General features: G+C 42.5%; 1 protein-coding gene across 1 annotated transcript; it reads left to right on the forward strand.

The window, feature by feature from the left end:
* On the forward strand, positions 1-27,916 carry clcn1b (chloride channel, voltage-sensitive 1b). The gene is made up of 23 exons (XM_035162606.2): positions 1-533; positions 10,713-10,944; positions 12,842-12,973; positions 13,054-13,182; positions 13,357-13,490; positions 13,892-13,969; positions 17,048-17,126; positions 18,771-18,896; positions 20,108-20,192; positions 20,528-20,629; positions 21,156-21,240; positions 21,876-22,031; positions 22,147-22,216; positions 22,307-22,417; positions 23,436-23,649; positions 23,742-23,875; positions 24,473-24,648; positions 24,742-24,823; positions 24,921-25,003; positions 25,278-25,322; positions 25,454-25,558; positions 26,449-26,535; positions 26,831-27,916. The coding sequence occupies exons 1-23, from the start codon at positions 483-485 to the stop codon at positions 27,284-27,286; spliced, it is 2,952 nt and encodes a 983-aa protein (XP_035018497.1). The 5' UTR covers positions 1-482; the 3' UTR covers positions 27,287-27,916.
* Positions 27,917-27,926: the final 10 nt, after the last annotated feature.

Raw genomic sequence — 27,926 nt, forward strand, 5'->3', positions numbered from 1 at the left:
GTCCATCCGAAAACACACACACACACACGCACCTAATGGCCGGCTGGCAGGGAGGGTGCTGCTAAGGGCAACAAGTTCTGTGTGTGTGTTATTAGGTGTCTGCAGTTCTAATAAAGGAAAGCGCTGCGTCCTTCACTGCCTCATCAGACGGCTTTACTCTGCTTTGTCCGGCGGTCTGATTCCTGCCCGTGGTTCCGTCAGTCCCGCTGTGGAGCTGGATGTTTTTCAGCCTCTGGATCATCTGGAGAAGAGCACGTTTGGGACGGACCTCAACTGGGTTTTTCCTCTGTGTAACCAGGGTTTTGGAGAATGAGTGTGTAGTGAGAGATACGAATCTTAAGATCTTGGCGTGTGTACTCCACCTGGTCTGAAGTGTGTGCACGGTGTATAAGTGAGAGAGAGTGTGTGTATGGTTTTGCCCACGCCATTGGAAATGCTGGGGTGTCCAGCGAGGTTATTTTTGGATCAGTGACAGCGTGTCAATGGCTGCAGATGCGTCGCAAAGGAAGGCTCTGAGATACCAACAGACCCTGGTAGGGCTTTACCAAATCTTCCTCTACCTGTCTGTTTGCTGTCCCCTCTTAAAATGTCTCCTCGTTTTATCTCCCTTCACCTGCCTCTCCCTCATCTCTCCATCTCCCCACCTGTCGTTTAATCTTCTCTAACCATCCTTTACTGTTCTGTATTTACTTTCGCTAATTCTTTCACCCCTTCCTCTCATTACTTTTCCCTCTGTTCCATTTGGTTTCACCTGTTGCATCCGTTCTCATCAGCAAGCTGCGTTTTGTTTCTCTCCTGATTCTCTGCTGCACCACACAAAGTCCCTCTTATGCCTTCCTGTTGAATCTGTGCTCTTTATCTCGTCCCCCTCTTCTTCCTCCTCCTCGCCTATTCTCTTTTCTTCTCGAAGCAAGATTTCCGCAGCTTTATGTCATGTTTATTTCTACAGCCCTCAAACACATTAACAGTCTCCGCTGGTTTCACACCTCCCACGTTATGAAATGCTGAGTGAAGGCGATAAATGGAAAAGTCATCCCTGCAGTAAACAGGGATTTTATTTTTTAATTTGCTATTGAAACACTAAGCTATTTTTTGATCTCATGCATTTGACTGTGTTGTTTTATGTTGTATTCTCTAGATGTTGCTTCTATATGATCCTTTTTCCTGCCTTCTATCTGTACGCCTTCTCGGGCTGCAGCCTTGTAAAGTCATTGCTGTTTTCATGTGTTGGTGGATATAAATACCTATATACAGGAAACCTGAGCAGACAGGTTAGATGTGCTTGTTGAGATGAAGTCATGTCACTATATCCTTCGGTTCATCTGTTCAAATACTCATCCAGAATGATGGTCATTCCTCCCAGGAACATCGTGACGTGTGGTGGTGTTTCCCCACCAACTTATTCATTTGTTTAATCCTCTTGTTGTCCAATCACATCCGTCGTTCGGACACCAATGAATCACAGCATCAGATTCTTTTCCTTTTTTTTTTTTTTCAGAGAATGTTTTTCAAGCGCTGTGTTTGCATCCTGTTTATTTTTTTTTAAAGGTCATTTTCTCTGATGTTGATTATGAATTATAAGATTCATGATGACAGATACATAAGCATCGGAGGTTAAAGCAGCTGGTGTGCGTGTATGCACAGTGTGTTATGTTAAAGCAGCAACTGACTAAGTGAGGAGGAGGAGCGGTGAGAGAGCGCCGGCTTCTCTTCTGCTTTCAGACGATTGCCGAAAGCAAAAGCTTGTTTCCTGTCCTGAAGCCTCTTGTGGGCCCAGCGGTCAGATAAATAAAAGAAATCTCAATTAATCACAATATTTACACGCTAAATGTCTCGCTGCGAAGTCGCATGTTTGTCAGGTGTGAAAGCTGTGTGTGTGTGTGTGTGTGTGTGTGTGTGTGTGTGTGTGTGTGTGTGTGTGTGTGTGTGTGTGTGTGTGTGTGTGTGTGTGTGTGTGTGTGTGTGTGTGTGTGTGTGTGTGTGTGTGTGTGTGTGTGGTGCAAGAGAGCGGAAATTAGAGCCTTTAAGAGTTTTATGAGTTTATGTGTAGAGCTGTTAATAGATCATCTTAATATAATTTAGAGTTGAAGTTTAAACTGTTTAATTTGGTAAAAAGGTAAGTACGTTTATTCGATGTTTAGATTACTGTTGTTTTAACTACATCTAATAAATGATATTTCACATTTTAGTCAGGACTTGCTCCACACGGAAATATAACCAAACAGCAGCAGTTCTAGAAGAAACGGGTAGATATTACAGGAAAGGATAAACATTATTTATTAGTGTAGTCCTTTAATTTCTGTTAACACAAGGTTTAATGTAATACAGGAATGGACAATATAAACTGAAGTTTGAATAATATAAAGAAATTAAATATGAATTGAATAAATAGGTGTACAAATATAAATGATTCATTTATTTGGTACAATAATAATAAACAATCAAAGTTTTCAGTAGATAGCGTAATTTGCTAATTATAAGGAAATGAAGGGCATTATATATATATATATTTATCAATAAAAATATTTTTTTATAAATGCAAAATTGTTAGACAATTTTTGAATGTTCAGCTGACCTGCTGTGCATTAAAAAGTTGTTGCACTAACTATACATTATAATTTTAAGTGCGTGCCCAATTTTAACAATCTTTAGTTTCCCTATTTTATTAAATGTTTTTTTATTGCACACTTGTTAGACGAGTGAGAAGTGAGGACTCGTAATTACTGACATAGAAATGTTGCACAGTGTATAATGATGTTGTTGTGGTGTTTAGGAATTCAAAACAGTTTTTACCATCATTATTACCAGAACTCAGTGGCCACTTTATGAGGTAAATAAATAAATCACATTATTTAAATTGCTGAGAAATGAAGGACTCATTACCCACAGCCACAGTACTTAACTGAGACGGCTAAAAAAAAACACCTTTCAGCCACTTGGATCCCGACTTCAACCCAGACAACTAAACACCCTGTGACCTGCAAATCACCAAATTAATGCTCGCTGGGTTCGTAAAGTTGTGTTAACTACTTCCAAGTCACACGGCTGTTGTTGACCCCTGACCTTAACAAGGAGGAAGCTCCCTCTGTGGAGCCGTGTCTCGCTGACACGTGCTCCGGAGGGGCGACGACAACAGATCGCTGCTGGTGTATTCAATCCGCAGCCCTACTGTGCGTCGGTGCTCGCCTCCATACACCTGGTTGTGTGTTACAATGTGTGTGATGCGTGTGGTTAAAAATGAGGTTGTGCGACGAGTCTCAATCGGCGAGAATGTCAACAGCAGTGAAATGGATCTCATAAGTCTCAAATGGTACAGGCCACTGAAAGGGATAATGTTCACCTGCCAAATGTCTCGCAGACGGGAATGACAGGGATGTAGACGATTAAGCCATTAAATTTCATACGATATCACAGCCGCTCGATGTGTCTGTTCAATTACAGAGGTCGCGATAATGTAATAATTGAACCGCTCGCCATTACACCAGTAGCTACAGGATTAAGCGCTATGTTAAGTTTGTAATAGTGTCAATAGCTTCTCATTGTTTTCGTGTGGAGGCTATTGCCCCCCCCCCCATCTGTCGATACAACGGGCCTCCTGGGAGAGATGGGACGAAAGATAGACAAACGGCATGAGAGAGGGAGAGGTGCGGAGAAGTGTGTCAGTGAACATTGGGTCACACTGCTGCTAAATTTATCCACGAGTAAGGTTTCACCTCAGGCTGGGGGCGGCGAGAGGGAAAGTTTCAGGGGGAAGAGTGAGGGAGAAACGTGAAAGGTTCAGGCGTAGGTGAGACGGCTCGGAAAAGCAAGTGTGCTTGAATGTCACACACAGTCAAATGTGATATGAAATGTGTCACAGAGCTCGAAGATATGTGGAGAAATAAATAAAAAATTGAATATGAATCACGGCCTCGTTTCCCACACGCATCTTAACTCATGATGGGTTTTTGGGGAAATTAAAAGTGACTGCAATTAAAGCTCCAAATGACCTGTGAGTGTCGACTTTAAATCTGGATCCTCTGAAAATGTATGTAAACGGCACAAGAATTAAGATGAGCGTTTAACAAAATAATCTTATCATCACTGATTTATCAAAAACAGACATGTTCCATGTTATAGTCAAATAATAAAGACTCTCAGAGCACAAACCTCCACCAAAGCCCAACGTCCCCTTAAATTCAGCCGAACTGCACCACATTGCAAACACGCATCGATATCACTTCTCTAAATATTTTACATCCATGAATTATTCTCCAGGGAAATGGCAATTTTATTTTATTACTCTAAATGGTGAAAAGTATCAGTGAAAGTTAGATGTCAAGTTAACTTTAACCTTGACCTGAAACTATGAATAAAAGAAATAATCGTGCACAAAGAAATATAATAGACAACATAAATAACTCAGGGAGCACACAACTCAACAGTCCCCTGATGAAATTTAAATTCTGGATCTAAATTCTTGGATCTGCACCAAATTGCACACACACAATATCAGTTCCCTTAACATGTCAGATATGTTTTTTCCATCAAGATCCATTAATATTTTCTGAGAAATCAAGGAAAATTTTATTATATTTTATAATAAATGTTTATTTATAATTGGGTTAAGTTGAATCAGGTTTTGAACATTTCTTAGCTTTTAAGGGATGGGGGATTCTGAAAGCTGCTTCCCTCCATCCGTTTTCCTTTGAAGGCAGAAGTGAATATCCCAGAATGCATCAGGTAAAATGCCAGGAAATGCCTTCCCTTGCAATACCAGACTATTCAGGATAAAACACTATCAAACGTATTTAGACTAAATATGTCTTCACGGTGCTGAAATGGAAATGGAATCATGTTCTTTTCCCGCTGGCAGGAGAAGCTCCACGTCATTCAGGGCTGACGGTGACGTCTCGTGACAAAGTCTCCAGCTCCTCTACTGCACCCACACTGACATTAATCACCACAGTCCAACAGACTGAACGCTGCTGTTCTCCACACACATATATGCAAACAGCTGCCTGGTGGGGACGAGAACCAGCAGCTCTCCAGTCCCCAAAGACCCAGAAACCATGTGAGAACTACTGGGTCACAACAGAACCGCAGAGAGTGACCCACTTTACTGTGAGAGAACAGCTTCACTGAAGAATAGAGACCAACTAATGTAGCATCAGGCAGATTTTACCAGCTACCAGCTGACTTATGCAAAATGAGTAAGAAGATCTGCATTTCTTTATCGGCTGTAATTTTATTGCCTCCGCCAAGGAGGTGATGTTTTCGTCTGTGTTTGTATGTTAGTCAGCAGAGTTACGCAAAAACTAATTGACATATTTCCACGAAGTATGAGTCAAGACAGAACCCATAACATGTTGGTGCTGATGGGGATTAAGAGGCAAATCCCAGAATTTCTTTTTACTTTGTGAGATTTTTCAACATTTCTGGTGATTTCTCAGAGAATATTTCATGGATCTTGGTGTAAAAATGTAACAAATCCCAATAAAATCTGGATCTTGTGGGTTTAAATGTGATTTCTTGAAGAGGTATGCACTCTTTTCTCTCTAGTTATTATTGCTCTTTCTAATTTGATTCATTCAAGATGATTTCTCGTAGCTATAGTTTCAAGCTTAAAGTTTATTGTCATCTGACTTTCACTGATATTTTTCACCATTTAGCGTTAAAAGCCTGATATTTGTTGTAAAATAAAATTACCTCAGTTACTATTTTTGTCATAACTTTAACTTCAAATACTAAATACATTTGAGAATTCACTGCCATTAAAGAAAGTTTGAGTACAAAAATAAACATTAGACAAAAATAACATGATACTACCGTCCTATAGAGCCAAGTCAGGCTTTAGTCGATCATGTCATCTATGCTGAAGGCATTTAAAGTACAGCACAGTATTATCCAGCCTGTCCGACTCAATGATAATATGGTGATGGTCTCCACTCAGTTTGAAGGTATTATTTTCATTCCTTAAGCTTGTGTCCTGGTATCATTCATGATCCCGCTGCTGGAATCTGCTGGAGCGGCGTCCTGAATTAAGAGCTGCTGACAATTTATTGTCAGGCCTCAAGTGTCTGTATTAACCTCCACTGCTTTCCCCTCTGTGTGTGTGTGAGTGTGTGTGTGTGTGAGACCATACCTGTCAGTCACTGAGGTCTGCGCTGTATGCAGGTAGCAGGTAGACTGTGTCTGTCACTCTGGCAAAGAGAAGAAACAGAATTTACAGTATATCCACAGTGAGCAGCAGCCTGCAGGCGGAACAGCTAACATGATGCGGGAGCGGATCAACACTTTTGAGACAGTTCTGAATATAGATCAGTTTCTGGTAAGGTTGACTCATTTGTATATTGAAATGTTCTCTGCCTAAAGTTGGAACCGTTTTTTGTAAAGACTTATTTATGGTGAGTGGGAGGAGGTGGCGCCTTTTCGACTGTTTCTTCTTTTTACTGACTTTAGATTTTAAATTCCATGTCTTGGCGAAGCTAAGTTAAATGCACACCGGGGTCAGGGAGCACAAAAAGGCCTCCGCGGTGGATTTTTCCTGGATTACACGATGTGCAGTCGGAACTGAGGGCTCATGCATAACACATGGAAGTTTACAGTTTGGTTTATTTTTCTCTTGGCTGCGCCGACGTGACTTAATTAGAACATGACAGCTTGAACAGTGTTTGTACGAGGCATGGTAATGTTGATGTTCTAGTTAATTAGTGTATACATATGGACACGTGTGTATGTGTGTGTGAGGGAGAGGGGGGGGGGTTATCTGGTGATCTGTCAGTCAGTGAGTGGGTCAGATTTTATCATTAACCTTGTGCTAAGGGACAGGACTTAATTGTTGTAAGGCCTCAACACGCACACAAAGAATCCATTCATACAAACAGTACTTTTAAAGACAAACACAAACACACTAATGCATGTTAAAGAACACACACAAATATTGATGAATATTCGGCGTGAGCTCCCTCTCATATGAGACGCAGGAATGTGCTTTTTTTTTTTTTAATTAACTCTCAATGTCACAGCGCCCTTGAACCTCTGCAGCTATTAGCAGCTCTCACTATGACTGAAGCTCTCTCTTCCCCGCTCTCTTTTTTCTACAAGCCTCTTTCTGCTTTTTCTTACACTTACATATCTTTCCTATCTCTTGATTTTAATGTTATGTGTGTTTTACAGTGTGTATTACCTTGTTAACGTCTGCTCATACAGGAGAATGGTTTCAAAGCTCATCACACAGGCTCTCTATCTCTAACAAAGCCGGGAGAGGAATGGTTTTAATATTCTTCCATTTTCTTCATCCCGTGAGGCCTGCAGTGAGCACAACAGAGAAAGCAAAGAAACTAATAATGAGGGGTGCAAGAGTCAGAGCTGTACTGTAACGCCTGACTACCTTCATGTGTTTCAGAAAGATTAGAGAGAGAGAAAAGTGCTGGAAAACAGCAAGAGCCACCAGGGGAGGTCGAGGGAATCTTACTGGGAGTAAATTAGTGTGAGTGGATGCAGCAGGCGAATGGGGTGGGGGTGGGGGGGATACCGTCTGTCCCCGGGTGTGGATGACCTGATGTGGGAAGGTCACTGAACAGTTAGAGAGCAAAACAGACAACAGTGTGTGTATGTTCAAAGCGTGTGAAAGTTGGGAGAAATGTTGGTTAGTGATGTCATCTCTGGGCCCCGTGTGGATCAGATGGACGCAGCACAAGGTTACGTGCTGACACGAAGGCAAACACAAGGTTGAGGGATGGAGACGTGAACAAAGTCAGCATGACGTGAACGAATCGCAGCTTTAAGTATCACTCTCATGCTTTGATTCAGCTGCTTCCAGCCGCGGATCTAGGGTTTCTCTAAATTGTGGGGGGGGGCCATGAATGGGCCACAAGTTACACAGAATTATATGTCCAACATTCATGCACAATTCCTGATTCATTAAGGTGCACGTTTAGGTCGCTCCTTGTTTACTGTTGAGCATATTTTGAAAATTGTTCCTTGTTCAAGCAAATTGTGTTCTTCAAAAAAGCTGAGAAAATAAAAATTCAGATATATTGTGAGTGGGGTGCCTGCAGCACAGACTGCTTCACATTTAATTCCGTTTAGAAAACTCTGTGGACTTTATTAAATCATTTCGGAGTTTTAGTTTGTATGGTTTGTCTGAGTCATTTCTATTATCAATTAACTGGTCATCTTTTTTATTTTTTTTATTTAATCAAGTCAATGAATATTCTTTTCCAGAGCCCAGGGTAAAATACAATTTTCACATTTATAGTTTCATCATAATTTAACGTTCAAATAATGAGATATGTGCAACTTATGCAATACACCGGTGATCCGGAATAACAGCCACTCTCAGCCACTGGCAGTACAATGAGAGAAAAGAAATTCAGTTATACAAAAACTAGTCTGATAAAATATCTAATGAAGAGATGTTTTTGATATGAGATTATTTGACTCTGACCTTGGAGCTGAAACCACAACAGATCTCTCTCTGTGTGAAGGGTGAGCAGGTTTCTCCTGTGGCTGTACCTGGTTTTAATGGCGTCTGGTGGCAGCCCCTGTTTGATGATGTTGATGGATTAGTGCTTTGGCGTTAATGTGTAGAGCAGTGGTGGAGGTGATGTAGAGGTTGTCTGCACTGGAGGACAGTGGAGACAGAGCAGGGACGTTGCCACATCATGCTGGAGACAACTGATGAGAAACAGGTAAAGACTTGAGGACCAGAGGCTCCATCTGCTCTGAGTTTGTTTTTTATTTATGCTGTCATGCTTAATCAAACGCTGCTGGCTTTTTTCTTTAATCTTCAGAAGTTACTTTGGTGCATCTGTTTTTAATGTTTAATTTTTTTTCCAGTGGCAGATTTAATGGGTTGTTTTTGCAGAAAGCTGCAGTCTGACTCTAAGAAAAAATAATTGAAGTGATATGATAATGATAAGAGACTGAAACCTGGACATTTCACATATTTTTCAACGAGAAAACAAGAGGATGCTTTCAATTTTTACAAACAACTCTTGCTCTTGTTCATTTAACCAAATGATACGAGTTGGTTAACTTGGGCGGCTGTGGCTCGGGACGTAGACAGGGTCGACCACTAACCAGAAGGTCAGTGGTTTGATCCCCGGCACCTCCAGTCCGCCTTCCGCAGTGTCCATGGGCAAGAGACTGAACCTCTAATTGCCAATGATGGCTATGCTGACAGTATATGAATGGTGTGATGGAAAGAAATGCTGCCTATAGACGCGTTGCGACGTTTGATAGAATCTCCTCTTCGTCATTTTCCTCAGAAGCAAACCCCATCATTCAGACAGCAAAACAGATCAATGATTTGTGGAGGTGATATTTAAACAGCTCTTTGCATGATTCCAAATATTTACAATAAAAGCGTGGTCTGCAGATCTCAGTGTAGCTTCTCACCGTCCACTGTTGTCTCAGCTTTTGCACCGTAAGTATGAGAGTAGTCAACAAACGTCGTTGGATTAGTGCTGATAAGCTGTTAAGCGGTGCAGCGCTGTGGTGAATATCAGTTTGTGGTTCGTAGTGTTCAGGTATTTAATAACCTGCAAGATCATTTAGAGGCGTCGAAAGTTGTCAAGAGCCGATAACTGCATGACAACCAATAATATTAATTACAAACTTCTATAGGAGTCACGTTGTCATATGGTTGTAGTGGCTCAGTGGAGCAACATGGTTCTGTAAGTAAAACTCCCTTTTCATTTTCTCAATAGAGATTTTGATTATCAGCCATAATATTTTAACCATCCAAGGTAGAATTACCACAAGATACAAGATTGTGAAACAATGTTATTTGCTCCTGAAGAAGCCACAAGTCTGTTTGATATCTACTCAGCTTTAAGAAAAAGCATGTTTTATTGCTCTATTATAGTGAACAGGTTGTGTACAGTAGTTTTTAAACGTATGTAAACTGATGAAAGTCTCATCAAAAGAAAGATTTAACCGACTTGTCCTTGACATGTAGTCATTTCTACACAGATTGTTGTTATACACCTAATGTTGGTGAGTGTAATTATATGCTTTTAGTCAGGCTTTCAGTCAGTGAGTCGGTCGAGGGCCTCACAGTTGGACGTGTCAGCTCTCCTCCTCTGTGTGAACATGAGACAGAAATGCCTGGCAGCTCTGTGTGATTTAGCATCTCGACTTTCTGTGAGCTGGGATCCATGTGATCTCCGGGTTTCAGTTGCACATCATAGCTGCACCTGGATCTGCAGTATTTTATATCCGCTGTGGGTTTGTTTTTTTTTACGAGTGCAACGCAAAGCAATCACACTGGATCACAGGGTGTCGGGTTATCTGGCCATGTGTGTGTGCATGTGGCTCCGCGGTTGTAGGTGTAAAGCGCACACAAGAGTCGGAAGGGGAAGATGCGGAATGTCCGCTCTTCCAGGATCTCATCCTCTGGCTCCTCTCCAGCCCCTGCCACCTCTGAGGGGAGGGTATTTTCCGATCTCTATGCCAGTTTTGTCCGTTTCTATCTGCCAGGGTATTCAGGTTGCAGTGTATCCCTTACACTCATGCTGCACGCCCCCCCCCATCTTTCTCTCTCATTATCTCAAGACTCTGGATCTAGTTTTATCCTCCACCCAGGTTTCAGTTGTCAGAGGTATTTCCCCTTCTCTCCCTCCTCTGCTCTCTGCATCCCGAGAGCTGCAGCAAACATGTGGTTTCTCGACTCGTGTGGTTTTTCGTTTCACGGTTCATTGTCAGTGTTTCCCCTCGTTTTGCAGCTGTACGGTGAGTACAGGGAGCAGCTGGGGAACTTTGCCAGGCGGGAGGCTGCCCGTTTGCTGACAGAGAGGCAATGGAGGAGACAGGCGGGGGACAACGCCGCAGCCTCGGGCCGCAAAGGCCACGGCCGGCGGCATCATCCTCATCATCACAATCACCCTGTGGCCCTGGAGTCACATCAGAGCCACGCCTCATCTACCAAGAAGCCTCGTCCCTACTCCAAATGCCAAGGTGACCAGCAAAGAGTTAAACATTCAGATGCTTAACAAAAGGTTGAGTCTGAAAAGGTGTAGTTACAGTTTCCATGGTCCTGTTGCAGTTGCTGCTGGCCATGTGGTAACCAGGTAACAGAGGTGGAAATACATTTCGCTCAATCATCTTTACTTTATGTACAATTTCATCCTTTTATTGGACGACAAACATTTTCCTCATGGTTTCAAATACTGCTGAATTTGTAGAGTGAGCTTTTACAAGCAACATGATGAGCTCGTAAAAAACGGATGCACTGCTGTAGTTTGATAAGGCTGCTGCACACATGAGGGAGGGAGATTCAGCACCACCTGGAATAGGGTTTTTATTTGGGATTTAAGATAAGACGTATAATTTCTTATTTTAACATCTCATATGTTAGTCTTTCAGGTAACTGTTTTGATATATTTAAAATCGTGTTTTTCAAAACAAAGGTCTCGTCACTGTCCCAAAACCATCTCCAACCTGCATGAATACAATTATTATAAAAACTGCTTAATCGTTTTTTCCTCATTTTAATACACTAAGCCTAAAACACTCTGGAGGCAGCGTATATAATGCTCAGGTTTAATTAAAGAACTTTACTAAAACCTCTACATTTCCAGAAAAATAAAAAAGGACATTGAACTCAGTCAGTAGTGGAATTTAATGACATCATTTAAGGTACTCTTACTTTACGAAGTACATTTTTATTAACTCTATAGTTTATACTTCTACTTCACTGGATTCTTACGTTCTCTTAACTCCACTACACATGTTAATTTAACAGCCGTGGTTGTGTTGTAGAATAAGACTTAGTATGAATTGCATCAGCTTAATTATGATGCATTTAACTCCCCACACAACCAGCGCATACCGTGGTTCACATTAACTCCAGAATGACCTTCCACTACATCAAAATGCTGCTCACACATTTATGCATCAGTAATGATAGTTTAAAAATATAACAGAATATATAATGTATAAATATACCACTCATGCAGGGTCGTGTTCTGCAATGAGAACTTTTGTTTTAGACACTTTACATAACCTTTCCTAATGAAACATGCATGAAAAGTTTTCAGAGCAGTTTTCCATTGCTGCTGTGATCACAACTGTGCTAAACATCATTTACATTTATCATCTACATTAATAAATCAATAATTTAACACTGTGGAAAACAGCCGCTCTTCAGAAGGAGTTCTTTTGCTTCCCATTGTTCGTTGCTCATTCTTTATAATATTGCTGGTGTTTCGTGTCTGTTTAATTGTTGAATATTCAATCTTTTTGTCCACCTCCCCGTGGACAATGTAGAACTTTATTTAAGGATTTGATTAGTTTGTTACTTAAAGATGTTCTCGACTGATTGTGCGAGTCAAAGTCAATTTACTCGTCTCCAGGGGTTCCACTCAGCATGGCTTTAAGTGCAAGAAAATTACAGAAATGACATCACTTCAGTCATTTTGCTGTTTAAAGAGGCTTTTTTTAAAAATCTTAGCTTAAAAAATAAAACATGTTACAAACTAGGGGCTTAAACACAACCTCTCCAAGAACAGACGGGACTTTAACCTGTGTATATTCACATGCTGGAAATCATACGGATTTAAACACTTACTTGGGATTTTTTTGTTTCCTCCTTTTCTAAAATTCTATTGTAGGTATTTACACAAATTTCCAGAGAATAAACATACATCATTTCCTAAATGTCCATTCACATTCACATCACCCTGCACTGACTTTATAGGGACTTCTGGGATGAGCCACAGCATCATCATCACTACACCCATAATCACCCTGAATGATTCCCTCTGAGGCATAGTTACAATAAATAACTGTCAGTAATTAAATCAAGTGATAAATGTCTTCGAGGTGAATCATTAATTTTGTCTCGCTGTCCCAGATTGTTTGGCCCGTGTGCGGCGGTACCTCGTGACCAAGATGGGGGAGGACTGGATTTTCCTGGTTCTTCTGGGACTGACTATGGCTCTGGTCAGCTGGAGCATGGACTACACCAGCGCCAAGAGCCTGCAAGGTATCACAGGCCAAGGTCATGGGGATTTACTGCTGTCATTTTCTCTTCTTTATTTCTGTCATTTGATTTCTCTCTTTCAGCCTATAAATGGGTGCATGGGGAGCTTAAGGGCAACGTGGCGCTCCAGTACCTGGCCTGGGTTACGTATCCCATGATCCTTGTCATGTTCGCCTCGCTCTTCTGTCACCTGGTTTCCCCGCAGGCCATCGGTAAGCTCTCCATCACCTGTCAGCCTCTCTTATCCTCTCCAAAAGCTGTCTCTTTTTCTTACCTCCTGTTGTCCAAGTTTCCTGTAGTGGCTGCATTTTGACCTTTTCACCCCTCTACAGCAGTCACCATCTTTGCACTCATAATATGATTAACCTTTACTCTTTACCCTTCAGGTTCAGGTATCCCAGAGCTGAAAACCATTCTTAGAGGTGTAGTCCTGAAGGAGTATCTTACTCTGAAAGCCTTCGTAGCCAAAGTCGTCGGCCTGACTGCTGGCCTGGGCAGTGGAATGCCAGTGGGCAAAGAGGTAAACAAACCCACCTTTACATATTTGCCCTATTTCTCGTATCTTATCACAATCCACTGTTCCAGTATCACCATCCTCATCATATCCATATTCCTCTATCCTTTTCTTTTCCCATCACTCCGTCTCTCCTTCCTCCAAGCTTGGAGAATGATAAATTATCTCCTGTCATTCCCCCCCCTCTCCCTCCTCTCACGGGACTGATGCAAATTATTCGAGCTCTCAGTAAAGCAGTACATTCATTTTCCCTGTTTCAGGAGCAGGGCAACTGTCACATCCCACATTTGCGGTATAATTTATCTGTTCTGATACAACACGTCCCACTTCGGACTCTCTGCTTTACAGACAATAGTCAGTGTCTGTGTCGATAACATCAAATGTCAAACATCTCCCGTCTCCTCCAGGGTCCATTTGTGCACATCGCCAGTATCTGTGCCGCTGTGCTGAGCAGATTCATGTCCATCTTCTCCGGAATCTATGAGGTAAGCCGAGGCACTGAGCAAAGCAGACTACAGCACCCATGAGCCTCACTCCCCACAGTTATTGCACTGATGAATGCCGAATGCAGTTTTTCCATCATAACTTCAGGGTTCCCACAGGCTCAGAAAAGATTTGAGTCAAATCAATTTTGAAATGTGATGTTTGTTATGCGGTGGTACAGATACAGGTCGTCCTCCACTTTGGTGCAGACTCACATACATCAGCAACCCTTAGATGGGATTCCATGAAATATTGTACACTGTCAATATTCATGCCTCCAAAATCATGTACTTTGATTATCTTCTGACTTTTCTTTAAACGGAACGGTGACACCTACATTTGTGGCTTTGAATGAAATATCTTAGGGCGTTAAGTCCTTCAGACTTTTCAGATTAGTCAGAACCAAATTAAAAGGTGTGAAAGGTGCCTCAGAACACGGTGCGGACCAAAGGACAGAAATTTTGTCCGACCAAAAGAGGTTGAGGTTAAAGTTGAGACAGCATTAAACAATAGAAGAAGAAAAAGATTCAGGATTGCTTGCATTCTTTACCTCTGATGATATAATGTTTGAAAGACGAGGACGCTCATTTGGCTCATTCAAGAGTACTGCGTCTGAAGTTGGTAATGCTGGTTTTAAAATCATATTGATATTACAGTCTCAATGAAATAAAATAAATTAACTGGTTCAGTCCATTTTCATTCCATTTAAATGGACGCACGCCCCCGTCTACAAACCAGTGTAGGTAGACGCAGCCCACGTAGGTGATGACCACAGGACGTATGTATATTTTATAAAAGCCTTTTGTCCGCTCCCTAAATTATAATTATGAAACTAAAGCAAACCAGATTAAATGCTAACAATGTAACGAGGACATTATAAACCTTGGACTTGTTTAATACCGTAATAACTTCTGGATGTGTTGCCATGTACAACCATTCATGTCCCCTCAGTTTAAATTGTATAAACCTTGTTGATCCCCTGACTTTTCATTTATCTCCCACATCAGGTCAAACTTTGCAGACGCTAGACTCTTGTTCTGAAAATGACTGGATGTCCTTGACAATGTCCTCGTTCCTCGTCTTTCAGTTCTATCAACACTTTTCACTTGAGAAGGTCTTAACTCCCACGAGGCCCCTTCTGGGTTTGAGTTTGCCAAATGCGCCAATTTTGAGTCGTTGAGATTCATTGAAAGGTCCTTGAATTTGAAATTGATGAGAAAGTGGGAACCCTGTCGGTGCCTGTTGTCCTCTCCCATATGTCTCATGCCCCACTCCCAGTATCTCTTTTGTCTTTGTTTTGGCTCCCCCCCTCACACCTCGTCTGTGTTTGTGTCTCACTGTATTAATAGTGTGATGGTAATGTCTGGCATGTGTATTAACAGTGACCTCCCATATCCATGTCTCCCTCTTTCCCCACTCACTCTGTCTCCACCTCCCTTTTAACTTTCTCATTCATCCCCGCTCGTCTGTGTCCCTACACGCTCCTCCCTCTCTCTCTCTCTCTCTCGCTCCCCTCCTCCCCACCCGTTTCCACCCATGACCCTTAACCCCAGAATGGCACCCATAACCAGGACCTGTTGGTGTGTGCGTCTGCCGTGGGAGTGGCCACCTGTTTCGCCGCCCCCGTTGGAGGCAAGTCCCGCCTCCATCGACTTGCTCGGGCGCAGGTCTCTGGTCAGCTTTGTCCTCCTAAAATAACATCAGCGACACAAACGTGGAGATTAAATCTGACCTCAGACCAGTGGCCTGCATTACGAGTGATGAATAACACTGAATAACACTTTAAATGTGCAGACTGACCCGCTAGTGCCTGAGCCTTGGATTATAAGGTTCTGTTGACTTTAAGGGAATAGTTTGACATTTCCTGAAATACACTTTTACCTCTTTTATATCAAAATTTGCAAGTATATGCAGGATTTTAAAACACGGTTAGACCCACTAATTGTGGCGATTGACTCTTTCCCCATTGCCAGTAGAGGAGTTTGCCTTTCTGTTTTTTCCCTGGTGTGTCTTGTAAAATGTCATGTACGTGCCATGGTGTTTCTTTCACTGCCGATCGGACCGATTGAATGCATTCCCATTGCAGACAAAAGCCAGATGCTAGCGGGTGTGGGTGGGTTATTTGACCAGTGGAAAAGGGGCTTTATTCACCATCTTGCTGAGAGTGAGAGGACCACTCTTTAGGCTACACACTAAATCTAAAGTTAGAGCCCCAAGGTGTTTGGATTAGCTTAGCATAAAGATTTCAAACATAATTTATGACACACCATGAGGTTTTGAACGTTGCCTCTCTCAGTGAGCTCTAACAGAGCCAGGCAACTTTGCCACTTGTCTTCCTTATTCTTTCCCCCCATTTCACGCTTGAACTGTCCTGTCAATCAAGGCCAAGTGCCCAATAATATCTTTAAAAAAGAAGACAACCAAGGGCACCCGGACAGGGCACAGCTCCACCAAGGCTAACGCCCTATCTCCCTAAGTTGAAGAAAGTGAACAATTAAATGGTCCCAGACAGACAAATGGTAATAACCTCCTTGATGGGGTAATTCTATGTTAGACATATTATAAAAGATACTCTCTCAATAAACCTGATTTTTAAAAGTTACACAGAACGTTATAATTCAAGGTCATGAATAATGAATGGTAATTTTTTTGTCTGCTACCTTTAACTTTTGTTCTGAGATGCCATCTCTAAGGATTGCTTTGTTTCCTGATTGCTGACTGCCTCCTCTGTGTGATTACTCTCATCGCCCTGTGCATCCTCTGCTTTATATTCTCTTAGTGTGATTTTCCCCCTTCATTATGACTTTATTTTTTACCACACTCCAGTGAGCATTATTTATTCACTTTATTCCATTTTGCCTCCCTTCTGTCAATTCTCCCCCTGTGGTTCCACATCCTGTCCTCTCCACCTTGATCTTTTATTCTCTCTTTCTCAAACTCTCCCATCTTCCTGTCTGCTTTCTTGCTCCTTCATCACCATCATTTCCCCCCTTCATCATCACACCTTTCATCCCTCGTTCTCTCTCACACCTTCACTTCCCCCTGTTTTTCCTCTCCCTCTCTGTTTTCTGTGTCAGTAGAACCCTTATGGTTACACAGATATACTGACTGTTGGCTGTGCCGTGGGGGTGGGATGCTGTTTCGGCACTCCACTAGGAGGTACTGTACATCTGCACGCGGCCTCTTACAATCACAACTGCTGCACTAAACACTTCCCTGTTCTGGATAAATCCTGTTCTGTAGTGTCACAAATATCACACATCACAAACCATGAAGTCCCTTTGATGGGAAATTCTCAGGCAAGATCCTTTTTACTGTTTCAAAAGTTATTAAACCAAAACTAATCAATGGGATTACTCTTTGATTATTGCTTATTTAGTCATGAAAAAAATAAAGAGACGTTTGCCATATTTTATTATATTGAAAAAATGTTGAATATAATGTTATCAAAAACTATCAAGTCCCGAAGTTTAATCCTTAGCCAAATCCTTAGTCCTGTTTATTTCATCATTGCACATATGTTTTTGTTTATTTAAGTTTTGATTTTATCCAGATTTTAAGACCTAGTACTTGTCTTAAAGGCCCAAAACCCTAATTTAAGTGAAACAAATCAATTAGCTTTTTATTTGAGTGGTTTGTTTCTTTTTACCTTTGGTTAATGCTTATTTAGTTGTGAAAATACATCACAATACAATACAATAAGAGCTTTATCATATTTTATTTATTTAAAAAAATCCTGTAGAATAAAATCCATATTGCTCAATCTAGGTTATTTAAAATAGTCAACTTTGGTCTTAGTCCTGAAAAGATTTCAACAGTTCCCTGGTTACCTGCTTGTTTTGTGTGCACACACAACAGAAGCTCAGTTAATTACAGTGGAGCTCATTCAACGCAGCTCTTCATCCATTCTTGTAGCTGGCTCCTAAACGTATGTGTGTTAGGCTTCGAAGGTTCATGAATGGATAAAGAAAAAGTGACTTATGACAAGTTGCTCGTCCTCTAATGCTTTTTGAGAGTGACTGCACACTTGGCAGCTGATGCCAACATTTTTCAACAAGTTGATCATTTTCAAGCAAAATTGCCAATTCTCTGGCTTCAGCCTTTCAGTTTTGGACTGTTGCCATACAAAACACACAATGTGAATAGGTCACCTTGAACGGTTCTGATGTTTGTTTTACTATTTTCTGATATTTTAGAGATCAGTATAATATTACAATCAAATAATTTGAGTTGCAATATCAACAATCGTGCCAGAGTACACAAAAACATCTCTAAATCCACTGACTGAGGGCAAGTTAAAAACAGTAAGAACCATTTGCGATCAGATAAAAGAAGGAGACTACAAGGACACACTGTCTGTTTTTCATCCTTGTTCTGTTCAGCTGTTTATCGTGTTCACAATAATGTTTCTGAGGCTCTGATGTTTATTTTATTTCTTCAAATCCTGATTATACCCGTGTGTGTGTGTGTGTGTGTGTGTGTGTGTGTGTGTGTGTGTGTGTGTGTGTGTGTGTGTGTGTGTGTGTGTGTGTGTGTGTGTTCACTCCCTGCGGTTCCCCTGTTGTGTATAATTACACCCTCAGCTTCTAGTGTTTTTGGTCTCATTCTGCTTATTTAACTCATTTCTGTCGTCTCCTCTCCCCCTCTCCCCTCCCTTTGCTATTTCTGTCTCTCCTCCTCCTCCTCTCCTTCCTCTCACTATCCATCCTCATTTCTCCTCTCCTCTCTAATCCCTCCTCTCCCTCTGTCCTTCCTCCCCTCTCTCTCTCTCTCTCTCTCTCTCACTCTCTCTCCTACCACCAGGGGTGTTGTTCAGTATTGAGGTCACGTCTACCTACTTTGCGGTGAGGAATTACTGGCGGGGATATTTTGCCGCCACATTCAGCGCCTTCATATTCAGGGTGCTCTCTGTTTGGAACAAGGATGCCGGTGAGGAGAGGAGCAGATGCACGTTCAACGCACAAACACACACACACACAAGCCATGAAATTCTGCTGAGCTGGCGTGTCATGGAAAGCAGCTGGATATGCTTCTTAGGATAAAATGTTTTAAGTCATCGCCTACAGAATGTGTGAGACGCACCAGCACCACAGTAAAGACACTTGTAGCTTTTGATCCCTGCATCCGGTCTCTTCTTTAGGTCAGAATCATCCACTTCTCACAGTTTATGTTAATATCTGACCTTTTATATGCGCAGGACACAATTCACAAAAGAACATTACATTACATGACCTGCCTTATTTTAACAGATTCGCTCGTCCATTCTCCCTCAAGACAGATAGTCGTGAAATCTACATCTTCTCGACAGTCACACATCAAATTGTTATATTAAAAATGTCCAATTATGTACTTTTATACCGGAGGGGAAACTTCCAGCTCATTCCAGCAACATTGTTATCCAGAATATTTTTGGCTTAATTTCTGGCTAGCGGGAAGAAGTGTAGACGTGTCGTACATCATTACATGCAGTCTAGGATCCTTATCCTCCCCAACATCTCACCAAATATATTATATTTCTTCCAGGTGGTAAGAACTTAAACTTTGGAAATTGACCTCTGTTGTTTATAACCCACATATGAATATCGGCAGTTACCCTTCTAGCCTCTTTGTTTTGGTTTTTCAGTTCAGAACTTCACTGTTTGGTTTCTCACTGCTCTCGTAATGTTGCTTTCACGCACAACTGGGAGCTGTTTTTTTTAGCAGCAAAGCTAATGAACCCACTGTACCTGCTCAGCAGCACACAGCACACAGACAAAGGAAGCAACGAGCTGGTGAACACAGAGCGGCATTTAAACTTACATTCATCAGGACGACATGAACACGTCTCCAAATGAGTTCACAGCCTGTTTCACTGTTAATGCAGGTTTAAAATCCAACAGAGGACGTTTTTATAATATTGTTATTTTTATTATTTTGACTTCTTGCAGTGGGTGTTGTTTTTTGTATTATTCATGAAATATATTTCCCCCTTTTCCTGGACTTTTATGTCCTTTGTTTGATTTCAACAGAAGCAAATAATAAAAATTCAAACACAAGTGTCTGAGCTCAGACATCTAGGGAATTTCAAGAGTGATTGAAATCTCATATTTGTTTTGAGGTTGAAAGATTATTTGTAACATCTATTTTTCTGTCTCCCTCAGTCACAATCACAGCTCTCTTCAAAACTAACTTCAGGATGGATTTCCCCTTTGACCTGCAGGAGCTGCCTGCATTTGCAATAATAGGGTGAGGACACGTGTGTGTGTGGGTGTATGTGTGCATGTGCAGATATTCAAGTGTTTTTCATCGTATTTACATCCGTCAAGGAGGTTATGTTTACCCTTGTGTCTGATTGTGGTGCGGATGCAGGTTAACGGGCAGAACCAACTATGTGTTTATGACAAATGCATCTCTTAGATTATCAAACCATTTCCTTTTTGTGCAGGATTTTTCAGTCTTGACTGTACCGAGTGCCACTCTAGTGTTTTTTCTCCAGCTATAGTTCTATCTATTGTTATGATGTAAAGTTGTTCTAACTGTTCTCGTGCACAATGTTTGAACAAACTGTTTTCTTGTGTCAGGATCTCTTGTGGCTTTTTGGGGGCATTCTTTGTCTACCTGAACAGACAGGTGGTTCTCTTCATGCGGAGGCCGACTGCTCTCACACGCTTCCTTACCAAACAGTGAGAACCCCAACACACACACACACACACACACACACACACACACACACACACACACACACACACACACACACACACACACACAGAGAGAAACACACACACAGCTGCTGTGGATTAGTGCGGCACTGGCCTCTTAAACCTCTGCGACTCTGGCAGCAGATGCATTCAAACCCAGTTCATCTTAATGTATCTCGGCTCCACTCTCCAAACTCATCAGTCTCACAACACCGGGCCGGGCAGCAGCAGGGCCTTAACAACCTTTCAGCCAGTTATTCACTCAATGGAGAGATTCACTTATCCTCCGAGACTCAACAGTCAGGGAACATTAGTCTCCACCGTTAGACAGAGACGAGCAGCAGCACCGGGAGAGCCTGAACAATCAGTGCTGGTACACACACTCACTCGTTCATTACTGTTGTGCATCCTTTTCTTAGTCATGTTGCAGGCTTCTGCCAATGCACCTTGTAAATGTGTGTGTGTGTGTGTGTGTGTGTGTGTGTGTGCGTGTGCGTGTGCGTGCTCCCAGTCGATTGATCTATCCAGGTGCTGTAACCCTGATCATCGCCACCTTGACGTTTCCTCCTGGATTTGGACAATTCATGGCTGGAGAGGTTAGACAGAATAAATCTCGTGCTCTCTGACTTGTTTCTGGTGTGTGTTCATTAATATTGATGGTCAGCGGAATCTAATGTGTTTCTACATGATATGCTATAAAGGCTAGATATTTTATTAGCACCTTAAAGGGAAACCACCAATTTTACACATCAGAGTCTGTTTACAAGTCTTGGGGAGTATTGTTGCATATGTGAAAAAGTTTAATATTAAGCTTCTGGGGGCACGAGGCAATCCCATCTGACATTGGGGGGGACTCGGGAGGCCTCTCTTTTATACCTATATATGTATATATATATATATTCAAACATTTTGTGTATGTTTTGTAATTGACTTTCCATTGTGCAACTATTCATGGTTTTGATAGTGTATCTGGAGATATTTTGATATATTTGTTTTGTCAGAGCATTTAACATATAAAGAGTTTTGCTCATTTGACAGATAACACAATGTTTCCTTCTCTCAGTCCAGTGAAGTTTTGAGAGCTTTAATCCAGTGTGCAGATACTTCACCCCTTGAATCTGTGATCCTAATCTAACAATAGCAGCTTGTGTGCACACAGCTGCAGGGTTCTTTTGGGAGGAATCAAGTGAAAAACAAATGTTTTTCTATGTCTGTCTGTTCCTTCTGGCAGCTGATGCCCAGAGAGTGCATCAACTCCCTGTTTGATAATTACACCTGGACCAAAATCCAAGGATCTCCTGCTCCGCCTGGCCTAGGGCGCTCCTCTGTGTGGCTGCATCCTCGAGTCAGCGTCTTTGTCATCCTCCTCCTCTTCTTCGTCATGAAGGTATCTTCCCCCGCCCTCTTGTGCACTGTAAAGATTGCCTTTAAATACACGTGACAGCATGAGAAACCTGGGGGACTGGTCTGGATCCCACCTTGATCCTGTTTTTGTGTTGCAGTTCTGGATGTCAGCACTTTCCACCACCATGCCCATCCCCTCGGGCGCCTTTATGCCAGTGTTCATATTAGGTAAGAGGATTTTGTAATGCGAGTGTAGTATCTCCTGCTGAGCTTCAGTTCAATTTGTCTTTAACTGAACGCCTTATCTCTCTCCTCAAGGAGCTGCTTTCGGTCGCCTCGTAGGAGAGATCATGGCCACTCTATTCCCAAATGGAATCCTGTTTGATGGGATAGTCTACCGCATCCTACCGGGAGGTTACGCCGTCATTGGTCAGTTCACTATCCTTAGTGGCGGCACCCAGGTCCCCAGAGCCCCGAAGACTTATTGTAAAGCTGCAGATTGGACGAGAATTAAACATTTTTCGAATGGGTGACTCTGAAAGTGTTTAATCTCCTGAAGATTTAAATATGGCAGCCGTCTTCAGTATTCAGCTCCTAGCTGTCTGCCCTGGCATTTAAACCTTATATCCACACGCAAATATGCTGATATAGCCTTTTCTACATATAAGCTGTGTTTTGACTGCAGGATCTTTCTCTGGGAACATTTGCAGGAGCTCCATGTGTTTCCACCACAGGGACCAGGGTCTAAATTAAGGGAAATCTATAAACCCCCATTAAAGGCCCTGCTTTACCCCAACCTTTGGGGTGGGGCTTGCAGCTCTAAACATACCTGATTGGTTGAGTTCTGCAGCCACCATTTTTTTAAAGCCTACCATCTTTTTCTTTTGTTCTTCAACAACTTCCTCATCGAGTCGCAGTAGAAAGCGCACAACAGAAGGACCCTCCTGAGTATTGTATCTAAGCAGGATATTGGGAGGAATGATAACGTTTATTAAAAAATAGGAGTGGAACAGCTTGTTGTAGCTGTCAGTTGTTCATACGTCAGCAGGCTGATTTGCCTAATCACCTCTAATCTTAAATCTGTGCTGGAAATGCAAGGGAACAATTGTCTGTGGGAATCTTTTAGATCCTTTAAAAAAGTACCTTGGACTTTTTGTCGAAACACGGCTGTTTTTAGCCATTTTTACCTGAATTTCGTCCAGGTTCCAGTCACTCACAACCTCCACACGAGTTAAATTATTGGTTTTATGTGATACGTGCATATTTTTAATGCTTAACCTTTTGATTTCTAATTCCCAACACTGGTAACACTTTCAAATAATTAAAAAGTTCAAAAGCCAAATTGGTTCATCAAGAAGAATCATTGATAACAAAACAAGTAATTTATAATAACACAGTGTAATCATACTAAACCCTCACCACTGCCCTCCCCTCTGCTTCCCACCAGGAGCGGCTGCAATGACGGGAGCCGTCACACACACAGTTTCCACGGCAGTAATCTGCTTCGAGCTGACTGGTCAAATCTCCCACATCTTACCGATGATGGTGGCGGTCATCCTCGCGAACATGGTGGCCCAGGGTCTGCAGCCGTCTCTCTATGACTCCATCATCCAGGTGAAGAAGCTGCCCTACCTGCCTGAGCTGGCCCTCGGGCACATCAGGTAAAGGTTACAGCCATCATTGTGTTCATGCTTTCCATACAGGTGAGGCGTCCGTTAAAGACCAATGATAACGACTGTCTCTGCCTCCACAGCAAGTATAACATCTTTGTGGAAGACATCATGGTGCGCAGAGTGAAGTTCTTGTCTTCTCAATCCACTTATCGAGAATTAAACCATCTGCTGGAGACCTCGAGCCTGAAAACCATTCCACTGGTCGACTCTAAAGGTAGAACAACCCTCCTGCTTCTATGTTATAGATGTTCAGTGTTAAAGGTATAAACCCTTGTTAAAGATTAGTCCTCCATGTTTCTTTCCTCCATAAATTTGAAGAAAAAAAAAACATTTTACATGGTGGAAAGTATAGTTATTTGCTTTCTTGCAGTGGGTTTCATGGAGGGATTGATACCACTCTCACGTTTGTTTATTATGATGCTGGAGCTAGAGGGTGTTTAGTTTAGATTAGCATTAAGATGTGGGGAAACAGCGACCCTGATTCTATTCCAAGTTAAAAATAAAACTCTCCAGCATCTGCAAGGCTCAGTAACATATTAGAGACTCCAGGAAGTCGCTGCTTGAGGCCAAGAAATTGTCCCACACCCTCACAAAACCACAACGAGGGGCTCATAGGCAGATTTGTTACCATTGAACACAGCCAGGCGAGCAGTTTCCCTGTCTCTGGTATTTATCCAAAGCTGAGCTAACCACCTGCTGGCGTTATAGCTTTACATTTAACAGAGAATAACATTCATTTTCTCATCTAACCAGGGAAAGCACATTGGATAACTTCTGCAAACGTCTTAACTTCTCACACTTCCCTCTGCAGAATCCATGATTCTCCTGGGATCCATCGAGAGAACAGAGCTCCAGGCCATCTTAGACTGGTGGCTCTCACCAGAGAGGCGAATGTTCGAAAGAGGTCAGAGTTCACCGGGCTGCAAAGTAAGCTGGGAGTCCTTCACCTTCGTCGATGAGGAGGGCGGAGAGGAGGCCGCGGACAAGGTGTTAAACAACAAACAATAAATAGCTTCACAGATTGTGAGAGGGACGTTTCTTGGTTTAAAAAAATTCATTATACAGTTCGTGTGCCTTCAGACTGCTTCAGTTCAGGAGGAATGCAACGGGCCCATCCCGTCCCCCAAACCTCGGGAGGCCTCCGCCGACGACTCAGGCTCAGGTAACACATCACTTCCACCGCACATAAAGACAAGTTCACCCATCAAATGTCACTTGCTCTCTCCTCTTACATGTGTGCTGCCATACCATGTCCTCAGACAAGCGCAAGCTGCCATCTGTCAGTAGGGCCCTTCAGAGACTCTTCTCCGCCACGTCTTCGTCAGTCCAGATGGAAACTCAGGTACGCCGCTAACATAGACCTCGCACACTCATCACTTTAACCCCCGAACGCTGGAAGGAGCAGCGCGTCTGTGATCTGCTGTCGAGCTGGCAGTGACAGCTCAGACAGGGACATCAGTCCATGTGCAGCCTGAGAAGCATCACATGCATGACAAACATAGAAGAGATGACGTGTTCTGTAGAGCGATAAAACCACCAGGGGGCATCTTATCATCGTCTGTGTGGATGTTTAAACTGACTGACTGTCCATTCGTCTTCCCCTTCTCTTTCCTCAGGACACCACGACCCCCAACCTGACTGACACCATGTCACAAGAGGAGGTACTGTACACTATTGATTCCGCATCCACACAGCCAACAAGACCGAGACGATCAAACCAATCCAGATCAATAACTCGCAACTCTGTACACTCCCTGACTCTTTCTCACTTTCTTGTGATTGGCTGAGGCAGATCAAAGCCTGGGAAGAGGCAGAGTTGGACAAACCAATCGATATGGAGCAGATACGTATAGACCCCTCCCCGTTTCAGCTGGTGGAGAGAACGTCTCTGCACAAGGTGAACACAGCAGCACCTGAGTGACGCGTCATCACACGCAAAGAATGTGCACAGACAAAGTACACTATACAAAATGTACACTTTCATATTTACAACATGCTACATTTTGGGAAGTACGCTATGTTTATATATACAGCTTTTAACCTGGTTCCGGGCAAAAAAAAAGAAAAAAAATCAGTCCTCTAATTCATTCAAATGGAGCCAGTCTGTTGCCAAGACTGGGAGATGCCAAAGCTGAGGGCTGTAGCTAGAGTATGCAGGTCATCTGGCAAACAAAAGATGCAAATGGTCTTGGTGAGCTGAACAGACGGTCAAATTCAATGCTCCAGCTAAGTCAACGAACAACAGAGAAAATATCAAAAGCTGAAAAGATCATTGGAGAAGCTGAACAAAACTACTACTGATAGAGACTGGATGAAAACAAAGGTGATTTCAGAAACTGAATCCTGCACAGGGAGGGCGGTGACTGTTGTTGAAACATCACTAAGAGTCCTGGCGGCTCATTTTAAGGCACAGTTTCTGATTAAGAAATATGTGTATTGAACACTTTGGCACTTCCACATTATTTATATAAAATCTATATACCTGCTTTGTAACAAAGAAATGACATTGAAGTTTCATTTTCTACAATATTGGACCTTTAAACTTATGCGTTTTGTTGTGTGGAACAGTAAATCCTTTAAGGGGTTTTTCTTGTTGTTGTCTTCATAAGGCTTTGGATCTTAAATGTGATGCTATGACTCACGCTGCGTAGCCTAGCAATATATTTCTTCTTTTTCTTCCAGAGAAATTGTTTATGGGGAACGGTGCAGCCATGCAAGCACAGCACTGTCACTGCGCAATACATTTAACACTGACTGGATTATGTCCCCCTCTCTGTCATTACTCAGACCCACACTCTCTTCTCTCTGCTGGGTCTCAGTCACGCCTATGTCACCAGTATTGGAAAGCTGGTGGGTGTCGTGGCACTGAAAGAGGTAAAGGTTTTCTATGTTTTCGCTTTATCTGCATGTTTTGTGTCATCTCCCCTGGTGCGATCCCCCAATGCAGCATGGCAGCGAGCCGTGGTGATCGCACGTCGTGGGCCTGTTGTTGTGTCACAGGGTGCATCGTGCTTTCTGCTCTGATTCATGCGGTTATTCCGTTCGCCGCCCTCACAACTCAGCTCCCTTGATGTTCACTTTACTAATTCCACATTGTTGCTTCAGTGCGTTTCTTTGCTTCGTGCTTTGGCCTCTGTCGACATTTCAACCACTTCCTGTCCTCTAACAGTTACAGAAAGCGATAGAGGGCTCAACTCGTAGTGGGGTGAGGCTTCGTCCCCCTTTCGCGAGCTTCAGAGACGCCAGCAGGAAATCCAAGAAGCACCAGCCTACCTCGTCCACCCCTTCCTCCCCCACTCGAGACAGAGACCTGTGGGGGGAGGGGAGCAGACATGAGGGGGAGCTGGTGAGGAAGGAGTCCAAAGAGGACTTCAGAGGGAAAGCATCATCTTCCAGAGGAGCTGCCGGGAGTGACGACGCTCCTTCCTCCCCCAGCAGCACGGGGAGCACCAGCGGTGGCTTCACAGCCACAGGGGGAGTTGATGACACTGCCCAGGATCTGGGGTCCACCTCTATCTCCTCAGCTACACCTCCTGCCTCCCCTGCGTCACCCACCAGCCCTGTCTTCACCCTATCCTCCCTGCAGGAGGAGAGAGACAGCGAGGAGTCAGATGAACCCATATAAGAGGACTGGCTTTAAGAGCAAAGACTTCAACTTTCTACTGATTTTACTCCTTTTCCCCAGAGACAGCTGTCGTCTGGGTGGAGGAGTCGGGCCGACCTGCAGCCCTCATCGACATTCAGCTGTTAGCGAGCAGGAGGAGCAGGTGCACACAATGCTCCTGAAACTTGTAGTACGGGATATTTTTCTACTCTTTCAATAATCTCATTTTTTCACTCTCAGGTGTCTTCCTGTGTCTTTTGAACTGCAGATGGACAAACTGTCCAGTTCTACATATCAATTAATGTTCAATGTCCATCCATATCTTGGACGTGTTGAATGTAACTGTGCGTCACATGTACCCATGTCTGGTCATTTCATTAACTACCTTTGAGAAACAATCAACTGACAGCAATGAATTGTACGATAATGAAATAATGTGTTGATGAAGACTTAATTAATTTGACCTAGAGGTCAAAGAGATCATGCATTTAAAGTTTATTGATTGAAGTTAATTTCAAATTATAACTTACATTTATCATATATTTGCTGTATGGTAAATCTTCAAGTCACTGTAATTTATAAAGATAATAAATATAGAATTTGTCCACTAGTTTATTTTAATTATTTACAATAAAAATGATGCTATAGCCATGTTAGCATA

This window comes from Hippoglossus stenolepis, chromosome 8, assembly GCF_022539355.2.
Source record: "Hippoglossus stenolepis isolate QCI-W04-F060 chromosome 8, HSTE1.2, whole genome shotgun sequence".
NCBI lineage: Eukaryota > Metazoa > Chordata > Actinopteri > Pleuronectiformes > Pleuronectidae > Hippoglossus > Hippoglossus stenolepis.